Here is a 16,368-nt window from a genome sequence, read left to right on the forward strand (position 1 = left end):
ACCACCACAGGCTTCCATGTAGATCACACGCTATTGCCAAATATATGAATGACAATATACTATTCTAATTTGATTTACACGTTATTGCCAAATATGAATGGCAATACACGATTTTGATTTATTTGTGTCCATAATTTCTTTTTATTTATATCATACACATTTATGATTGTGATATTTTCCGTCTATATTTCATGTCCTAAAATCGAGGACTTTCCGACAATCTTCTAATATGATAAGATTCAAAAACAAACAATTTAACTTCTACTCTTAACAAACTTCTGTGACTAGTTCAAATCAACAAATATTTGAATAATTCAAACTTCAAATTTTCCGACAATCTTACTCTATTCAAAATTAGAAATGTGGAATTCTATACCCAGGATAAGAATTTTCTCAGTTAATGTAGAACTTCATTCACTCCATAAACTACATTGGTCCACAGCTGAGACCTTGATATGTGACACATTGCTTTGTAATCTGTATGGTGAAGATTTGGTCAATATGTCACCTAGTTCCTTAACTATATATTTCCAGTTTTTCCAGCATTCTTGAAAACACCCAACAGCCAGATACCAAAGGATTTTTCTCCATGTTAAATTCAATCTTGAAATATAAGCAAGCATATGAACACCACCGTTATAATCCAACATTGCATAAAGAAAAGTAGGTGACTAGGAGAATGACTAGTAATTCAATTAAAATAGCTCTAAGTTCTGACTGTCTCTTAACTGTAATGTCTTTCCTATCTTATTCTCATCTCTGTGATTTTACACCATTGCTAACTGTCATAAATTTTGGTACTAACTGTCACTACAGGAAATACATCGCTGTTACTTAGTGGTGGTTGAAGATGTGCAGTCTTTTATTGACTGGTACAACCAGCCGCTGGAAGTTGCCTCTTTTTTCTCTGCAGTGGAGCCATCTCATTTATGCTAGATGTCCCCTGCCCGAAATGGGACATCTTTTTTGCTGGTCCCATCTGAAAAAATGACTCAAATGCTCCTGTGAACTACTTGTCAGCATTTCCCATTGTTGAAACTTTCAACAGAATTAAATTGAGGTATGTGGATAATCACAAAGTATCTTCTATTTAACTACTTTTGTCAGAGTTCAATGCAACTGTAATCTGCAAATTGTTATTATATTCATGGAGAGGCATTTTGGGATTTGGGCCTTCTTAGTTTTGTTTCTGGTACTGGATTATGGGTGTTTTGGATGCTTAGATGAAGAGAGGATTGCTCTCTTAGAGCTGAAAGCTGCCTTCTGTTCTCCAGATTGTTCTTCTCTTCCATCTTGGGAAGATGAAGAAAGTGACTGCTGTGGATGGGAAAGGGTTGAGTGTAGCAACACAACAGGACGAGTACTCAAGCTTTTTCTCAACAATACGAGGGAGTCATCCCAGGGAGATTTGTACCTCAATGCCTCTTTGTTTAGTCCATTTGTGGAGCTAAAAATACTCAATTTATCTACTAATATGCTGGCCACTTTGGGTGATGATGAGGGTATAAATTTTTCCCACTAAGTTTCCAGGTCTTAGTTTTATTCTTCCTTTTGAATCTTTTCCCTCTTTCTTATCCTGCAGGCTCTGAAAGACCATTTAAGTTGAACAATCTGGAGCTCCTTGATTTAAGCAATAATACTTTGGACATTAGCATCCTCGCATCTTTGACTGAACTCTCATCACTTAAGTCTCTATCTCTAGGTACCAACATATTGGAAGGATCAATTCAAGGTACAATGGATTTCTTTCTTCCTCTTTTATTTTATTTGATTTTCCCTTCTTCCTTTTTGAATATCCTTCTCTGGATGATATATTTTTTGGTCCATAGTTACTGTAAAGTTTCTTCCTAGGTGAACTTCTTAAGCTTCGTTCCCTTCAATTTAAGGAAACCTGTTTCAATTCTTGCATTTTAAAGCATATAAGCCATGTTTGGTATTTGGAAAATTTCACGGAAAGAAAATAGAAAGAAAAAATAGAAGGAAAGAAAAGATAAAATAAAATTATAAAATTTTTCTGTTGTTTGATTGTCCATGAAAGAGTTGGAGGAAAGAAAACTTAATTATTGAGTAATGCATTTTCCCAAACTTTCTGCAACTTTTTCTCACCGTTTCCATATTATCCAAACAGAAGAAAAATATTATGTTGAACATTTCTTTTTTGGTTTCCTTTATTCTTTCTAGGAACCAGATATAGCCTTAGAAAGTAACATAGATTCCTCAAATGTACCTATAACTCTGCTGAATTGTATTTCCCAATGTTTTCATTTCTTCTGGTGCTGTCTACCATTTCAATTTTGATTGTCAATAGGTTTGTATTCAAGTTTTTCCAATCATTTTTCATCTTCCATGTGGCATCCTATTGATCTGTATTGCAAACACTGGTAAGTATGTTGCCTTTTCTGTATGATTTCTTATATCGTCTTTTGCAGAGTTGGCTGCTTTGCACAACTTGGAGGAGTTGGATTTGAGTAATAATTTGTTGGAAAGCTTTATAACAACCAAAGGTATACAAAGGGAATTCTCTCCCATTGCTTAGTGTAAGAAACTCTTTAATTGGGTCTGTGATGATTTATGATAGCTCTAATTTTCCATCTTTGATATCAGGGCTCAAAAGTCTGAGAAAGTTGCGAGTTTTAGACCTGGAGACAAATGGTTTCAATATCAGCACCCTAAAATCATTGGGGAGGCTCTCATTGCTTAAGGAGCTTTATCTTGGAGGGAATAAATTGGAAGGTTCTGTTACACTCAGAGGTAAGCTTAAGTACAAATTTTGTAATGCTGCTCTTTCTTTCTCTCTTGTAATTGTTCCTTTTTCCCTTCCAGAGCTCAATAATTTGAGAAACTTGGAGGTTCTTGATTTGTCTTCTACCAATATCAGCAGCAGCATTCTGCAAATGGTAGAAGTAATGACATCACTTAAAGGCTTATCTTTGCGAAGCAATGGAATCAATGGTTCACAGACCGCGCTTCAAGGTACCTTTTATAATAGTTTGAATTTTGGTTCAAAACATTTGCTGATACCAAATGGGAAAGAATCATTCATTTTGCTCCCTTTTTTTTTTCTCAGGTTTGTGCAAACTTAAGAACCTTCAAGAGTTAGACCTCAGTGATAATGGGTTTGAGGGCAGTGTCTCTCCATGTTTGGGAAACTTGACCTCCCTTCGGGCATTGGATCTATCTAAAATCGATTTTCAGGAAACCTAGATTCATCTCTCTTTGCTGGTCTCATGAAACTAGAATTCCTTTCCCTTTCACATAATGTCTTCCAAACTTTTCCTCCCATTAGCTCCTTTGCTAAGCATTCCAAGCTTGAGGTGCTTGATCTCATCTGTGGGAATAACACATTGTTGTTAGAAAGTGAAGATCAAACTTGGGTTCCATCCTTTCAACTCAAGGTGTTTCGTCTTTCAAGTTGCATACTCAAAACAGGGTCCATTCCAAGTTTTCTTCACCACCAGCATGATTTAAGAGTAGTTGATCTCTCGAATAGCAGTTTGGAAGAAGATTTTCCCACTTGGCTGATGAAGAACAATACAAGATTGGAAGAACTAAACTTGAAGAATAACTCTCTTACAGGCTATTTTCACCTTCCTTATCGTCCAAATATATTTACCTCTGCAATAGATATTTCCAACAATCTCTTGCAAGGCCAAATGCCATCAAACATCAGCGTCTCTCTCCCAAATCTCATGTTCCTGAATGTGTCGAGGAATTCCTTTGAAGGTAGCATTCCTTCCTTCGGTGGTATGAGAAAGTTGCTCTTTTTGGACTTGTCTAACAACTCATTCACGGGAGGAATACCCGAGGACTTGGCCATGGGTTGCCCCTCTCTGGAGTACCTTATACTTTCAAAGAATGATTTGCATGGCCAAATGTTTCCAAGAGTTTCTAATCTCCCCCGTTTGAGACATTTGCACTTGGATGGGAATCACTTCTCTGGAAAAATCCCAGACCTGTCCAACAGTTCTGGATTGGAGAGATTAGATGTCAGTCACAACTCCATATCCGGTAAGCTGCCAGGGTGGATTGGAAATATGTCAAATTTGGCTGCACTAGTCATGCCCAACAATAGTCTTGAAGGACCCATTCCTGTTGAATTTTGCTCCCTTGATGCCCTTCAACTCCTAGACCTTTCAAACAACAATCTCTCCGGCTCCCTTCCATCCTGCTTTAGTCCATACTCATTAATTCATGTACACTTGCAGGAAAATCATCTCACAGGGCCTCTGACTAAGGCTTTCACTAGAAGCATGGATTTGGCAACTTTAGACATTAGAAATAACAATTTATCTGGTGGCATCCCAGATTGGATTTCCATGTTCTCAGGCTTAAGCATTCTCCTCTTGAAAGGAAACCATTTTCAGGGAAAAATTCCCTATCAGTTATGCCAATTGTCCAAGATAACCATATTGGATCTTTCTTACAACAGTCTCTCTGGTCATATTCCTTCTTGCTTAAACAAAATCCAATTCAGGACTGGATTTCGATCTGGGAAATTTTCCATCATATCATATTTCCCAAGCCCAGGATTCTCATCATATCTGTATCATAGCCAGCACATTGAATTATCTCAAGTAAATGTCAACAGCTACCCCATAGCTTATGATAAGGCCATGGCCGAGTTCACGACGAAGAACAGGACCGACTTCTACAAGGGAAACTTTCTATACTCCATGACTGGGATCGATCTCTCTTCCAACAAGTTGACAGGTGCAATACCTCCTGAAATTGGAAACTTGAGCCAGGTTCACGCATTGAATCTTTCTCACAACATCTTGACTGGGCCAATCCCAGCAGCCTTCTCAGGCCTGAGGAGCATAGAGAGCTTGGACCTCTCCTACAACAACCTGACTGGTACCATCCCTGGGGAACTCACTGAGCTAACCAACTTGGCAGTTTTCAGTGTGGCTTACAACAACTTAAGTGGTAAAATACCAGAAATGACAGCCCAGTTTGGGACATTCTTGGAAAACAGTTATGTGGGAAATCCTTATCTTTGTGGGTCACGGTTGAGGAAAAACTGCAGCAGAGCTGAGGAAGAAGCAGAAATTGATGAAGGAGAAAAAGGTTTGACAGATAGGGACATTTTCTATGTGAGCTTTGGGGCGTCTTATGTAGTAGTATTATTGGGAGTTGCTGCTGTTCTCTACATCAATGGGGGTTGGAGAAAGAAATGGTTTCATGTCATTGATGTACTGATCACATGTTGCTGCAATTTTGTGATGCACCTTGTTGGTAAGTTCTCCAGTTAGAAGGGCTTGGGCTTACAGTGGAGGTGAATTGAAAAAATTTCTGATCATGGAAAAAGAAATGAATGTTCAAAATATGTCCCAAACATGATTGTTGTCCTATTTATAGGAAAACAAATATTATCTTAGGATCTATATATTTATGATTATCATCGTATTTATAGGAAAACAAATAGAACAACAGATTGTTTAGTAAAGAAAGATATTTGTAATCTAGATTCAATAATTTGATATACAAATTTTCCTTACGATGTTAGAAAGTTTAGTTTTGAATATTAAAAAAAAGTCTCAAGATTGGATTTAATTTAATTTTTAATAAGATTTATTCTTGTTTAAAATTTTAGTTTTCAAATTACACAATTTAAGGACATAAAATAAATTTAAAATATGAGAGGGTGGTTGTAGTTTTAATTTTTAATAGCTCAAAAAAAAAAAAAAAAGGGTTTTCTTGTTGATAAGTTTATTTTCTATGGTTTTAGTTTGAAGTTGAAGATACAATCAATGTGATAGTTTTGATTGCATTGATAAAACATGAAATAATTTATGAGAAATTATCTAAAAGCGCACGGTGGAGATGATTATCATAGGATAATTTTACTCTTTGAATGTCATTTTTTTTATATTACTGATTATAGCAAATGTTACGATGACAAAGACTATGCGTCACCAATGAATACCTTATTTCCCAAGATATTGAACAATGGAAAAGCTATCTAATAAAGTTTCAACAATGAAATTATAAAGTTTCTTTAATATTATCTATTTGTTTCTCTCATTAAAAACTCTCGTTTTCTGTTTATCGCATTCATCATACACTTGCAAATTATGATAATGCACTGTGTTCATCCATTTTTTCTCTTGTATTTAAGTATTTATAGTGCTAGGTTGAGTGTTCTTAAACTCACATTTATTAGGTCAGGATTGGGTGTTGAAACTTCAAGTTGGAATTTAACTTGAAGAAAGATTTGTAGCACCCATTAAAGCCAATGAATCCAATGGTAAAGATTTAGATGCTTCAGTAGAATTCTCATCCGAAAGGAGTTTGAGAAGACCAGATATAGGTGGGAATTGTCAAACCATTATAAAATCTTAATTTGCAATCTCTTTATCTTTATCTTCATCATTAATAATTTTAGAAATGCCCATTTCTACTATATTAATATTAGTATTCAGACATCATACTAATATATTAACATCATTCCGTCAATGTATTGAAAATTGTTTAATCATTTTATATATGAAAAGAAAATTACAAGTCTCATAAATTCAAATTAGTATTTTATTTGACTTTAAATATGGTTCATAATACAAGTATGTTAGAGAGTATGATATAATCATACAAAACTATTAGTTTCATAAAAAAAAAGTTCAAAATTTTCTCAATTTTATTGTAATGTGTCATTGTTGCAATATATTTTTGTTGTATGTATAATTTGTAACAAAGTGATAGTACTAGAGATATTTTTTCACATTTTATTGACGTTGTTAACGTCATTCACTCAATGCATTAGAAAAAAGAAAAAAAATTAAAAAAGAAACATAAAAATAAAAAAAATAAAAAAATTATATAATTTTATAAAATTATTTTATTTTAAGAAACCATCACCTTCCTAATTTTGTTACACAATCTAAATGAAATATTAAATGATTTCATCTTCCTCAAACTCGGTACTAAAACATGATTCATCAATTTAAATTAGAAAAAAATCATCATTCTTTACATAATCATGAAACCTTACAATTTGTAAGGGCTAAAAACCAAAATTTTGGTTTAAAAATGGAGTGTTATTGATCACACCTAACGTGGGGGGCTACCTTTTTGAAAAATTAAGGTGCTTTTAAATGCCTTAATTTCCATCTTTTTTGTTGACAAATATTTATGGAATTTTAATTACCTTTAAGGGAATTTTCTCTTTTACCCCCTACATGGCAATTTTTCCAATAATTTATTATTTAAATTAAATAAAGTTTAATGCAAGAATTAATATTTTCTAAGCTATAAGTTTTTTTTTTTGAATAAAATTTGTGAAATAAGCACAAAAAATTACTTCTTAAAATAAAAATTGTACATACAAAAATGATTAGTGAATTTAATTTAATTTTCAGTTAAATTTATTCTTATTTAAAATTTTAATTTTCAAATAACAAAAAATTAAGAAATTAAAATAAATTGAAAATATGAGAGTGAGGTTGCAATTAAAATTTTCAGAATTTAAATTTGACGAAATGGAAATACGCCAAAATGTGAAAAAAGAAAAAGAAAAAAAAGAAATGGGAATATTCGTTTCGAGTGGAAGGATCCACTGAGATTTTATTGCATCAAAAAAAGAAGCATGTACAGCCTAGAATGACCATATGTCCACCTTTTCGGGCCGGCACGTGCTCCATCCACGCTCTCTATTCCGCGTGGAAAAGACACGCTCCCCTCTTTTGCTGCATAGATTTTGCAAAGATTTTTGGGTCCTCACCTTATTAGATTTTACAATTATTTTCACTACAAGATTTTTTTTCTTTTAAATTATAGCCTTATTTGATAATTGTTTTTTTTTAAACAGTAAAACGGTTTTTGAGAGCTGTTTTTGAAAACTTTCTAAAAGTTTTGTGAAATAAAGGTTTATTTGTAACCCTAAATATTTTTAACATATTTTTAATATTTTTAAATATATTTTAAAAATAATTTTTATATTTAATGTTTTATTTTTAATAATTTTATATGTTTATATAATTATTTTTTAAAACAACCCTAAAAAAACATGTTCAACCAATAATGAGACCCTCTGTCTTTTATTGTTTGTTTTCTCAAATAATATTTTTTTATTCAAGGGAAATTTAAGTTCTGATTGAAAATTGTGTTTTAGAATAATTTTTTGTTTTTTACAATAAAAAATGCAAAAAATACGTTTGGTAATAAAAAATTATTTTTTGTTTTTTATTCTTAAGAATATAAAATAAAGTATTTTCAAATAATATCTTTTATAATTATTTTTTTATTGTTTGCACTTGTGTTTTTTATGACTATTTTAAGAAATAATCATATAAATGTAAATAATTAAAAATAAAACACTAAATATAAAATTTATTTTAAAAACATATTTAAAAATATTAAATATTTTAAATTTTCAAACAACTTTTGTTTTACCAAAATCAGAAAAAGGTTTTTAAAACTTATTATTAAAAACTATTTTTTAAAATTATTTTTGAAAACAATTATGACACATATCCTTATTATTTAATTTCAAAAATAGAAATAATAAGTAAATACTTTATTTTAGATGTTCATAAATATTGCAAATATTTTTGGGTCCTCACCTTATTAGATTTTACAATTATTTTTACTACAAGATTTTTTTAAAAAAAATTATAATTCTTGAAAAATCAAGTTGTAGTAATTGGAATCTATTTATCAATAAATTTAATGATTTCAAAATCAGGAAAAAAATCCAAAAGATTTAGAAATTTTATTTAATATTACCGTAACAACATGCCATCTTTCAAAATTATTTGGTATTTGTTGAAATGAAGAAAAAAATTGATAAACGCACTCATTTTTATTTTATTTTATTTTTATTTTCTTTTTTAGAAAATAAAAAAGATATTCTTCTATATAAAATTATGAGGACATTTATTTAATTTCTCAAAATTTATGAAAGACTTACAATTCATGCATTTCACATATCAAAATCAACATCAAATTTATAATATCTTATATAAGAAATTATTTATTTTCTTTATTTGCTTTTAAAATTTAAGGCATAAATTTCAAAAGGGTAAAAGGGTCATTTCTATGTGTTATTACAGAAATTGGAGCTTGAGTACACGTGCTTCACTTCATGTGGGTATTGGTATTACTCACATGGCGTTGACGTTCTGTAAAGGACGCCATTGATGAGTCCTTTCCGCGTTTCCATTCAAAACCCTAATTTTTCTTCTTTTTCATATTAATTTCCTCATTATTATATCTACAGATACAGCGATAAAATCATATTTTATTATTTTAATCAGGGTTTATTATCTGTATTGCGTTTAATTGGTATTTCTTCTTCTCTGTATTACGTTTGATCCGAATTTTTAATTTTTTTTTCTCAAATTAGGGTTTCTGGGTTTGAATTTTTTGTTGTGTTCCCTCAGAAGAACATCGATTTTTTTTATTTTTTATTGGGTAATTCCTGGGATTTGTGAAGTGGGTTGTGTGTGTAAGCCTTGATTTTTGGTTTTTTTTTTTCGTTGTTATTGTTGTTGTTTGATTATCGATGGGGAAGCCCACTGGGAAGAAGAAGACTCCGGGGCCGTCGAAACCGGGCGACGCCAGCGCGAAGCACGGAAAAACGACGGCCTTTGATGAGGACACGGCTGTCTTCATAACAATGTCTCAGGAATTGAAAGAAGAAGGTAACAAGCTGTTTCAAAAGCGCGACCATGAAGGGGCGATGTTGAAGTATGAAAAAGCCCTAAAGTTGCTTCCCAAAAACCATATTGATATTGCCTATTTGAGGTCTAACATGGCCTCTTGCTATATGCAAATGGGCATTGGGGAGTACCCACGAGCAATAAACCAATGCAATTTGGCGATTGAGGTCTCCCCAAAATACAGTAAGGCGCTTTTGAAGCGTGCTAAGTGTTATGAGGCTCTGAATAGACTTGATTTAGCATTGAAGGATGTTAACGGTATTCTGAGTATTGAATCTAATAATCTTGCTGCGTTGGAGATCGCAGACAGGGTTAAAAAGGCCATAGAGGAAAAGGGTATCAAGGTAGATGATAAGGAAATTGTTATGGCTGCGGAGTATACCGAGTCACCTCCCTATAAGGCTGTAAAACAGAAGACTAAGAAGAAGAAGAGTAACAAAACTGAGGTGAAGAAACTGCTGGATAAGGCAGTTGTGAAACCGGTGGATAAGGCAGTTGTGAAACCGGTAGATAAGGCAGTTGTGGAGGAGAATGTTGGTGTTGTTAAGGAGAATGTTGATGCTGTTAAGGAGAAGGCAGTGGCTCCAGAGACTGCTGAGGAAGAAGAAGTTGTTGTTTCAGAGATTGTGAAGGAAGAAGAAGTGGTGACCGTGAGTAGGCCTGTGAAGTTGGTGTTCAATGAGGATATAAGGTGGGCACAGTTACCGGTTAATTGTAGCATTCGATTGGTGAGGGACATAGTTCAAGACCGGTTTCCAAGCTTGAAGGGTATTCTTGTAAAATATAGGGATCATGAAGGTGATTTGGTTACAATCACAACAAATGATGAGTTGAGATTTGCGGAAGCTTCAGGTGATCCACAGGGGTCTCTTAGATTGTATGTTGCAGAAGTTAGTCCAGATCATGAGCCGCTGTATGAAGGAATGGAGAATGAGGAGGAGGTGTACAATCATGATAGGAGAGGAATTCATGTTAAGGAGAATGGAAATGTGGAGAAAGGTGGAGACATGGAAAATGGGTTCTCGTGTATTGATGACTGGATAGTACAGTTTGCACGGTTGTTCAAGAACTATGTTGGGTTCAATTCTGATTCATACTTGGATCTTCATGAGCTTGGGATGAAGCTGTACTCAGAGGCGATGGAGGATGCTGTTACAAGTGAAGAAGCCCAAGAACTTTTTGAAATTGCTGCTGACAAGTTTCAAGAGATGGCAGCTTTGGCCTTGTTCAATTGGGGAAATGTTCACATGTCCATGGCAAGAAAGAGGGTATTCCTCACTGAAGATGGATCAAGGGAATCTATTAGTGCTCAGATTAAAACTGCATATGAGTGGGCACAGAAAGAATATATCAAGGCAAGTTTGAGGTATGAAGAAGCTCTAAAAATCAAACCCGACTTCTATGAAGGTCATCTTGCACTTGGGCAGCAGCAGTTTGAGCAAGCAAAACTTTCTTGGTATTATGCAATTGGGTGCAAGATTGATTTAGAGTCAGGGCCTTCCATGGAGGTCCTACAGCTGTATAACAAGGCTGAGGACAGCATGGAGAGGGGCATGCTGATGTGGGAGGAGATGGAGGAGCGGCGTCTGAATGGCCTCTCGAAATTGGATAAATATCAGGCCCAGTTGCAGAAAATGGGTTTGGATGCGCTATTCAAAGATATATCTGCCAGTGACGTTGCAGAGCAGGCTGCAAACATGAAGTCACAGATATACCTCTTGTGGGGTACATTGCTTTATGAGCGTTCAATTGTGGAATTCAAGTTGGGGCTACTGTCGTGGGAAGAATGTTTGGAGGTTGCAGTTGAAAAGTTTGAACTTGCTGGAGCTTCTCCAACTGATATAGCTGTTATGATAAAGAACCATTGTTCCAATGGAGCTGCACTGGAAGGTAAATTAAAGAACTCACTGGCTGAAAATGTTGCTTACTAGTACTATATCATACTTATCCTTTCAAAAATACTAGAATCGGAAAATATAAATCCTTTGGAATAATTGCAGGTTTGGGATTCGACATTAATGAGATTGTACAAGCATGGAATGAAATGTATGATGCTAAGAGGTGGCAGATTGGTGTTCCATCTTTTCGATTGGAACCATTGTTTCGTCGGCGGGTTCCAAAACTTCATCATATCTTGGAGCATATTTGAGGTTCTCTGTTAGTTATTGGCAATTCTTACAAGGCATTGAAGAAGATCATCAGTATTATCATTTCATCATCCAAGAGCTACAGTATCAGTGTTAAGATAGGTAAAGCCTAAATTCATTGCCTTGCCCGTGGATGGGAGAATTTTCCAGTTACGTCACACATTTATTGTTTTATACTTTTAACTGATTTTATCCTATTAGTGATATGTGAGTTCTCTCTAAGAACTAAAAGAGAAAAAGAGAAAGCACTGCCATACTCTGACTTGCTCTGATTCATGCTAACACTGATCTCGGTCATGAAAATTTAAGTGGCATAGATAAGATTGATCATTAACATTTCAAAATCTCATTCTTACCTAAAGACATAGTTTTATTTTCCCATGGAACAATCAGAATGTTATTTGTGTTTCTGGATTTTGGACTACTTGTATATTTTCCTAGATCCTCTATGGGAATGTATGTACTTTTCCTTGATCAAACTAGTTCTCAATTTTCTTACCTGCCCCTTATGTTGATTTTGTCTGGTTAGTTCTTTTGTATGTGCTCTATTTCTTTTGGAGCTTAATAGTGAAGTAATTTAGTCGGCTTACTTGGTACCCTTTTGGTATGTGTTGGCCAAACAAAAGCTGTGAAGTGCCTGTGTAGTGTATATGCTGAACTTTGAGTCTAAGAATGGTAATTGTAGGAAAGTATGAGCAAGAAGAAAGATGATGGTGTACTAAAAAAGTGAGAGGTGTATGGTGTGGGTGTCTAGAAGACAATCTGAGGTGGATGGGAGGTGCTCAAGGATAGAACAGGGTTCAGAGTTGGAGTCGGCAACAGGGTGAAGTTCTAGATAGACAAGTGGTGTGGGGACACTTGTCTAAGGGATTTGTTTCCAACACTTTTTTCTATAGCATCCTGAAAAAGATGCTTGGGTGGTTGATGTCTCGGATGGTAGTAGCTGGAACCCTAGGTTTGTTAGACAGTTACATGATTGGGAGCTTGAGGAGGTGAATGTATTTTTTAGGAGATTGTATGACTACTCCATCAGAGTGGACTGTGAGGACACTATGGTGCAGCTGGGGTTAAGGAATGGTACTTTCTTAGTTAAGTCTTTTTACTCCTCTTTGCATTGTAGGAGAGTGGAGCCTTTCCCTCATGATATAATTTGGAATTCTTGGCTTCCAATGAAAGTTTTTTTTGCATGGGAAGCTACATGGGCTAGAATTTTGACTCTGGATTGGCTTAAAAGGAGGGTAGGGCAATTCCTAATAGATGCTACTTGTGCAAAGAAGATGAGGAAACAAGTGATCATATTCTCCTTCATTGCACGAAAGTATGCATTGTGTGGTAGTTTGTTTTTGCTTTGTTTAGTGTACAATGGGTGATGCACTCTTCAATTAGGGGATTTCTCTTAAGTTGGGGTGACTCCTTTGTTGGGAAAAAAAACTTGGAAGGTTACTCCATTATGTGTGATCTGGACCATATGGAGGAAGGGAAATAGGAGAGTCTTTGATAATTGTGAAAGTATAGATCAAACAATTAAAAATTCTTTCTTGTATCTTTTTTGGGATTAGGTTAGGATTTGTGGATTGGTTAGGCTCTATGTAGGGCGCGTTTGCTGGTTTTTGTGTTTTTGTGCTTCCTTTTGGGTATTGTGGCTACTTTGTACACGCCGTCTATACCTTTTTTATTTATAGTACATCTTCTTTATCTATCAAAAAAGATTAAAAAAAAAAAAAAAAAATCACTGGCTACCTATTTAGTAAGGGTCCAACTTCTCTCTGATATTAGTCTTCCTAGCTTGTCATATAGCAATCCCATGTTGCCACATGATGCTACAGAGGATAGCATGGTGTCAAACTATCAATTTTCATTTTATGATAAGAAAGTTGCTCCATTCTGTACATGTTGTGCAATGTGATCAGTGACCTATAGCAGACCTCTATCTGAAATCTGTCTTGTTCATATGACATATGCATTAATTGAAGCATATATATATATATGTATGTATGTATGTATATTCTTTTTATATCTTTGTGTTAACTTGGCAGCAAAAAGTATCACTAAAAACATACAATGGGGTACTTGGAAATTAAAATCTTTCTGATTGAACCTCAATATTTTGTACATCAAACATTTATCTTTGCGCTTTCCACCTTAGTTACTTCAAATAAAATAAAGTGTAGTAATTAAAGAAGCTATTTACCAGCTGAATATTGGGATTACTCTAATGGTTAATTTGAAGGCATTCTTCCTTAAAGCAGCTGCATGATTATAGTTTATCTCCTTTGCTCTTCTATGTTTGGTAAGCATTTTAGTCTTTTGCATGCTTGAGTAGATCACTTCTTTTGCACTCTTTTTTTCCTCTTGGCAAATCTCATTTTCTTCAAAACTTGTATAAATTTGAAATCTGATATCAGATCAGCACGTCTGGACCGACTGAAATGTCTTTGCTTTGGATGTTCTTTTATTGCAGGTCTTTTTTCTGCATGGATTATTGTGTCTGTTTGAGTGTTGGCTTGGTACCTAGTCAGTGTCTTTTTGCTGCGAAGCTGCTAGTATCATATTTTCTTTTGGGGATTCTTTTGAGGACTACAGGAAGCAAGATTTTTTATTCTTTTCAATTGGATGGTTCACAGTTTGAGGTATAGTTTTTTAATGTTGGTTTTGGATTTAGAGTGTAATTGTGATTGGGCTGCAAAGCCAGGTATGCCATTTTTTTTGCATCTGTAGGGGATTTTCCCTTGAAAGACTACAGGAAGCAGGATTATTTGCTTATAAATTACAATTGCTCACAGTTTGAGAATACATGTATTGGATTTGTAAATTCAGTTTGAAAAATAAGTAGTGCAATATTACAATGCTTGTTATTCAGACTTGATATTTGTGGGATTTCGGGCTTCTATTTTGGAGAAGGGAGTGGCCTATAAACTCTTTTCCACATTTACATTTACGATGTGTTCATAATCACGTGTGAAAACTCTTTCCACTTCTATTCTGTAGCCTTTTTTATTTTTTATTTTATTTTATTTTATTTTTTACCTCACTAGAACTTAGCATAACTAGAATCATCACCGTGTTTGATGGTGTTTTTATTTGAATTATTTTAAAAAATATTTTGTCTGATATTTTTGGGAGACTAAAAATATTACAAATGATTTTTTAACAATACAAATGAATTGCAAAAACAGTTTTAGACTCAAGTGCTTCCTATAATCATTGTCAAATGGGTTTTGACTCTCTTTCCAAAAACATTTATGGGGTTTTTGCATTTAAAGCAAATTTTCAACTTTTTAAGTCTACTAAATTTTACCAAATATGTGGATTTTTTTTATTTTATAAAAATGTTTTTTTAATATTGGAAGTGTTTTTCAAAAGTATTACTAATCGGATTCTAATTTGGATATAAAAAAAAATTATTTATATATTTATTTTTGTAATGTGTTGGGTAACAAAAACATGATGACTCTGGGAGGAGAAGCACCTATTGACTAAAGTGCAATAGCTGTGAAGATCCATTGTTGTATCAATTAATTAAATCTAAAACTAATGGACAAAATTGAAGGAGACCATAATTATTTCTTTGTGAATGATTTTCCATTGTAATCAGTGTTTGAAATATCGAAAAATTTCGGCGATATTTCTCCCGGTAGTTTTTCGGAAATATCACCGATATGTCGGTATTTATCGGTATTTTTACCGATTTTTCGGGAAATTTCCCCATATTTCCTTCCAGTCCAGCCCACGCCCAGGATACAAAATCTGTCCAATTCTTTTTTTAAAAAACAAATAAGACGCTATTTGGTAATCTGATCATGATTTGCAGGCAAAGGTTGTGTTCTTCAGCCTAGCTCAAAAATCGTGGATTTAGGGTTCGTGAAATTTAAATCCAGTGGCATAAAAGCAAAGAGACCTCTAGAACAGATCCAGAAAACACAGGGAGCGAAAAAAAAGGCAATTTTTTTTGGTTTTCTTTAGGGGTTTTACATGGATTTTCTCGGAAACCAAACGAGGATGAATTTTCCCGGAAATTAAATGCGGGATGGATTTTCTTGGGAATCAAACGGGGGTTGAAAAAAAATAAAAATAACATGATTAGATTAGTACCTGCGAGGATTGAGAGTGGCAGAGGAAAATAGGGCCTTTTTAGGGATTCTCTCGTCTGGAGGGCAACTTCAGAGAAGGGCTTCTTGATGCCTCGAGTGAGAGAAGTGGGTGGCCCTTTTGAGTTTTAGATTTAGTAGAGATAAAAAAAAGGGAAACAAATCATGAGAACAATTTTCCTCCATATAAATAATTATTAATTATTAATTATCATCTTAATTTTTATTCAATCCCTGCTACCATTGGACCCTATGATACTCTTTGATAACATATATTTAATTTAAATTTGTTAAGATTCATCATTAAAAAAAATCTAATTCTAATTATTTTATTTTAAATTATATTTAATTGATCAATAAAAATATAAAAATCAATATTATAATTTTTTTAACAAGTCTTTTTATATTATTTATATGATAATTAAATATAAAAAATATAAATATTAAAAAAATCATATATGTATCATCATTTATTTC

The 16,368-nt window shown here is 33.8% G+C and overlaps 3 protein-coding genes across 3 annotated transcripts; all 3 read left to right on the forward strand.

Annotated features, from left to right (window-relative positions):
• The first annotated feature begins 1,071 nt into the window (after positions 1–1,071).
• Positions 1,072–5,335, forward strand: LOC117912592 (receptor-like protein 9a). Its single transcript, XM_034827240.1, has 6 exons — positions 1,072–1,502; positions 1,583–1,732; positions 2,430–2,504; positions 2,605–2,751; positions 2,824–2,973; positions 3,068–5,335. The coding sequence occupies exons 1-6, from the start codon at positions 1,148–1,150 to the stop codon at positions 3,202–3,204; spliced, it is 1,014 nt and encodes a 337-aa protein (XP_034683131.1). The 5' UTR covers positions 1,072–1,147; the 3' UTR covers positions 3,205–5,335.
• Positions 3,654–5,252, forward strand: LOC117912744 (receptor-like protein 15). The gene has a single exon (XM_034827434.1). It carries the CDS (start codon positions 3,654–3,656, stop codon positions 5,250–5,252), a length of 1,599 nt encoding a protein of 532 aa, XP_034683325.1.
• A 3,779-nt stretch (positions 5,336–9,114) lies between the features above and the next one.
• On the forward strand, positions 9,115–14,669 carry LOC117912942 (protein PHOX4). The gene is made up of 3 exons (XM_034827758.1): positions 9,115–11,546; positions 11,657–11,905; positions 14,265–14,669. Exons 1-2 carry the CDS (start codon positions 9,500–9,502, stop codon positions 11,803–11,805), a joined length of 2,196 nt encoding a protein of 731 aa, XP_034683649.1. The 5' UTR covers positions 9,115–9,499; the 3' UTR covers positions 11,806–11,905; positions 14,265–14,669.
• Positions 14,670–16,368: the final 1,699 nt, after the last annotated feature.

Source organism: Vitis riparia, chromosome 4 (assembly GCF_004353265.1).
Source record: "Vitis riparia cultivar Riparia Gloire de Montpellier isolate 1030 chromosome 4, EGFV_Vit.rip_1.0, whole genome shotgun sequence".
NCBI classification, from domain to species: Eukaryota; Viridiplantae; Streptophyta; class Magnoliopsida; order Vitales; family Vitaceae; genus Vitis; species Vitis riparia.